Genomic DNA, 4051 nt, shown 5'->3' with positions numbered 1-4051 from the left:
CCTCGCCTAATTACCACCATTTTGGTTTTGACCGTATGACAAACATTTCCTCTAGGAATCTTGTAGGTAGGGTAACACATAACTACACCTTATCTATTTGTTATGGGCCTGGCACCAAGTATGGCCACTGAGGTCTGCTATGTGCCACTGCAGATGCACTATAGAGCATCCGATTTCCTTCCTAGGGATGAAAATGTATTGTGTGTGTATTTGTATATATGTATGTATGTGTGCAAGTATACTGCTACATTTTTGCTTGTTCATGCATCGATGGACACTTGAAATGTTTCTGCTGAAATGTTTTTAGCTACTGTAATAAGGCTGAATATATATAAAGAAATACTTATTTTTTCCTTCCTTAAATAAATGGTTGTTGTACCTGGGTATAGTGGTGTAGGCTGGTAATATCATCACTTGAGGCATGTGAGTTTGGAACCAGCCCAGGTCACTCAGGGAGACCCTGTAGCATGTCTGGGCCTTATATGTAAGGAAGAGAAGCAACACAGATGAATGTCATGCTTAGAATTGGGTTCCAACTCCCCACTGTATGACGTGTGTGCAGATAAAGAGAAGCAACACAGATGAATGTCATGCTTAGAATTGGGTACCAACTCCCCACTGCATCACGTGTGCGCAGATACCCACGATCTGAAAAAGTCCAAGAAGGGTGCCGGATGTCTGGAGCCAGAAACGGAGTCTGTCCCAGCTGCTGTGTCGCTTCTGCAGGCCGTCCTTTCCCCCGGCGTCAATGCGCCGGGGCAAGGACGGCTCTCCTACCATCTCAGGCCTTGAGACCCCTCCTGGGTGGACACCCCTCCTCGGAAGGGAAAGGTGCCGGATGACTGGAGTCAGAAACGGGATCTTTCCCAGAAGCTGTGTAGCTTCTGCAGGCTGCCCTCTCCCGGGCCACGCACTGGAGTGGAGCGGGGATGACTCTCTCACCAGCTCGGGGTGGGAGTCCTCCTGGGCGGATACCTCTCCTCTGGTGGGACTTGTACTTTTTTGAGGCAGGGCCTTATTATGTAGTTCTGGCTATCCTGGAACTAACTAAGTAAACCAGGTTAACCCAGAACTCACAGAGAGGCTCCTCCCTCTGTCTCCTCTGGGATTAAATGTGTTTGCCACTACAACTGGCCAAGTTCACATGTTTTTTAATGTTAGTAAGAAAGGTAAAATATAATTATGAAGAAAAAATGCAAATATCTAAGAATGTAGTATTGTAAATTACCTTCAGCTCTAGGTAGCCACAAGGGAATTCCTCCCTCCCATCCCAGGCACTAAAATGTGCTGATGCTCAGGCCCTCAGCTAGAATGGGTAGCATCAGCATAGGAATGAGGTGCATCTCTCTTAACAGTCATCTCTAGGTGACATAGGACACCTGAAAGAATAGCAGTGCTGCATGGAGTGGGTGGCTTTGAAATATCCCCAAATTACACTATATGTGGATACCTGGAGGGAATGTTACGAAGCTTATGTCATCTATAACTTTATTCCTTACCACGTATCTGACAATCCGATTCCCAAACTTGGTGCTACACCTCGAAGCTAAAGATCAGCAAAACCACCTCCCTCCATTATGCTGCTGTCCACTGTGGGCGGTGGGAGAAATGCTGCTCTTCAGGTGCAAGCTGGGAGTGCTGCAGTACACCGTGGTCAGGTCCATCACCACCGTCATCGCGGTTGTATGTGAAATCCTTGGCGTATATGATGAGGGAAAATTTGGTTTCAACAATGCTTGGACATACTGTAGGACCCCCTCATGGGGACCCCAGGTCACAGGAGTCAGGGTGTCCCAAAGAAACACGAGAGAGAGAGAGAGAGAGAGAGAGAGAGAGAGAGAGAGAGAGAGAGAGACCTTCCTGTTGCAAAAGCATGAGGCAGTTTAATGGTGGAGCTCCGGGCCGATGTGTACCTCACGCAGGAGGTGGAGGAATCGACCACGAGGTTCAAAAGATAGGGGTTTTTAATAGGAAAAGGGTCAGGGGTTGGGAGAAGTTGGCGCGGCTGCACACAATTGGTTCATTTAAACAATCATATAGTTACAGGTCAGTAAGATAGTACATGTAAATTGAAGCATCAGCAATTCCGGGGGGTCTGGGATAATGGCTTGTGACTGGGTCAGCATGACCCTGGCCACCAGATGGCTGATGAATCAGTCAAAATAGCTCAGACTAGTTTTTGTATTTTTTCTCTATTTTATCGCCATTCCCAGTCACTTGACCTCAGGAATGCCTTAACAAGGGGTTTGCCTGGACATACTGGTGCTTGTTTTTGTAAGAGTTCCAGCTCCTGGCCTTCAAGGCCTGCCAGGACTTGTTTACCACAAAGGGCCTATGGGTTTGTTTGCCTGAGCATGCCTGGATCTGCTCCAGGCCTTCAAGTTCCTAATGCTACTCTATTTTAGTCTCATATTATTTGAACCTTGAATTTACACAATTTTCTTTTAAAGTTACATGAATCCCAGGCCTTAAATTTCATTTCCCTTCCCTGGTTATATTAAATAATTTGACACAATTGTTTGCCATGTACTGCCTACTGCTGTTTTACAAATTCCTAAAGGAAGAGCTTAGCCCTATACAACCTGTTGGCAAGTTTCTCTGTGTGAAACTCGTCTTTGTTTCCTTTTGGCAAGCAGTAATTATTGCTTTGTTGGTCAAAGTGGGGATTATTTCAGAAAAGCGTACCTGGGAATGGCAAAGTGCAGACGCTGTGGCCACAGGTCTGCAGGATTTCATAATCTGCATCTAAATGTTCTTTGAGGCAATTGCCCATCACTATTCATTCTCCTATAAAACCTATGTGCATGAAGTGGAGGAAGGCTCCTGCTTTGATTCCTTCCTTGCTACGTGGGATGTGTCCGATATCAGAGATAATATTTCTGAACAAGTTTCTGAAATGTTTTCCTGGAGACCCGGATCATAATGAACACTCAAACTTACTTTCCTCCTCTTCACAAGATATGACTTCTGGCTCTTCAAAGNTACCCTCTCCAGTGGGCCTGTACCAAGGTTTTGGATACACCATTACTTCACAGAGCCCAATTTCAATAGCCAACCTATATGAAGAAATCTTGAATGCCATCCCAGAAGAGCAACAGAAGCTTCTCAATTCAGAAGAATAACAAAAACTTCTTAACACAGGCAAAGATGTCATGATTGACATCCCAGAACAGGAGAAGGAGATTCCTGAGAATAGCTAGTATCAAGACCATGTACAAACAGTTACTCCACAGGCTTCAACAGAGACATCTGAAGATAGTATGAGTGACATCTCGGAATCACAGCAGGAGACTTCTGATTCATCTATGGATTCTTAAAGCTGACATATCCTCCTTTTGTTAGATATGTAAAAACCAGATATAATATACACATATAACACTAATAACGCACATGTTAACATACATTTATTTGTATATGTTTTATCACAACATACATTTATTTGTATATGTTATATCACAATGTTTAAATTTCCTAGGCTTTGGCTTTCTTAAACTGTTAGGATATCATATATTCAAACAGTAGGTAACAACTTTAGCAAAATGCTCTTGAATTTATCAAACAGACAAACAAAAAAGGAAAAAATATCAATGCTTCATACCACTGCATGAATGTGATGTTCTGGACTGAAAATTTAAATTAATTGAATTTAATCTAATCCTAATCCTGTGCCATTTAACTTTACATAATTATACTGTATTTGAACTCTTAAAATAAAAGAAAAAAAGAAAAAGAAAAAGTCCAAAATCCAAAACACTTCTGGATCTACTTTGGTTGAAGGATGAGCAGCCTGTACCTTCCTGTTTTTTCACAGACATACCTTTAAATCTTAGCTTAATTGGTGGCCATCACCGGTGCACAAATGGGGAAGGATTTCTAGCCACACTTCACATTCTCCCCCTTCTTCCTCCTGGGGAAGGCTTAGCGGGGGTTCCTTGCTCCACTTGCCTTCCTTGGAGACAGGGTTCTTCTTCTTCTTCTTCTTCTTCTTCTTCTTCTTCTTCTTCTTCTTCTTCTTCTTCTTCTTCTTCTTCTTCTTCTTCTTCTTCTTCTT

General features: G+C 43.2%; 1 protein-coding gene across 1 annotated transcript in view; it reads left to right on the top strand.

Moving 5' to 3' along the window:
- LOC110337765 (transmembrane protein 184C) overlaps positions 1-3122 on the top strand; it is an 8860-nt gene extending 5738 nt beyond the window's left edge. The window contains 4 exon segments of the mRNA XM_021220814.2: positions 1407-1489; positions 1491-1747; positions 2466-2892; positions 2894-3122. Coding sequence (XP_021076473.1) covers positions 1407-1489; positions 1491-1747; positions 2466-2892; positions 2894-3122 — 996 coding nt within the window.
- Positions 3123-4051: the final 929 nt, after the last annotated feature.

Source organism: Mus pahari, chromosome 20 (genome assembly GCF_900095145.1).
Source record: "Mus pahari chromosome 20, PAHARI_EIJ_v1.1, whole genome shotgun sequence".
In the NCBI taxonomy this organism is placed as follows: domain Eukaryota; kingdom Metazoa; phylum Chordata; class Mammalia; order Rodentia; family Muridae; genus Mus; species Mus pahari.
Note: the sequence above shows the minus strand (reverse complement) of the source record. Positions and strands in the feature narration are given on the sequence as shown.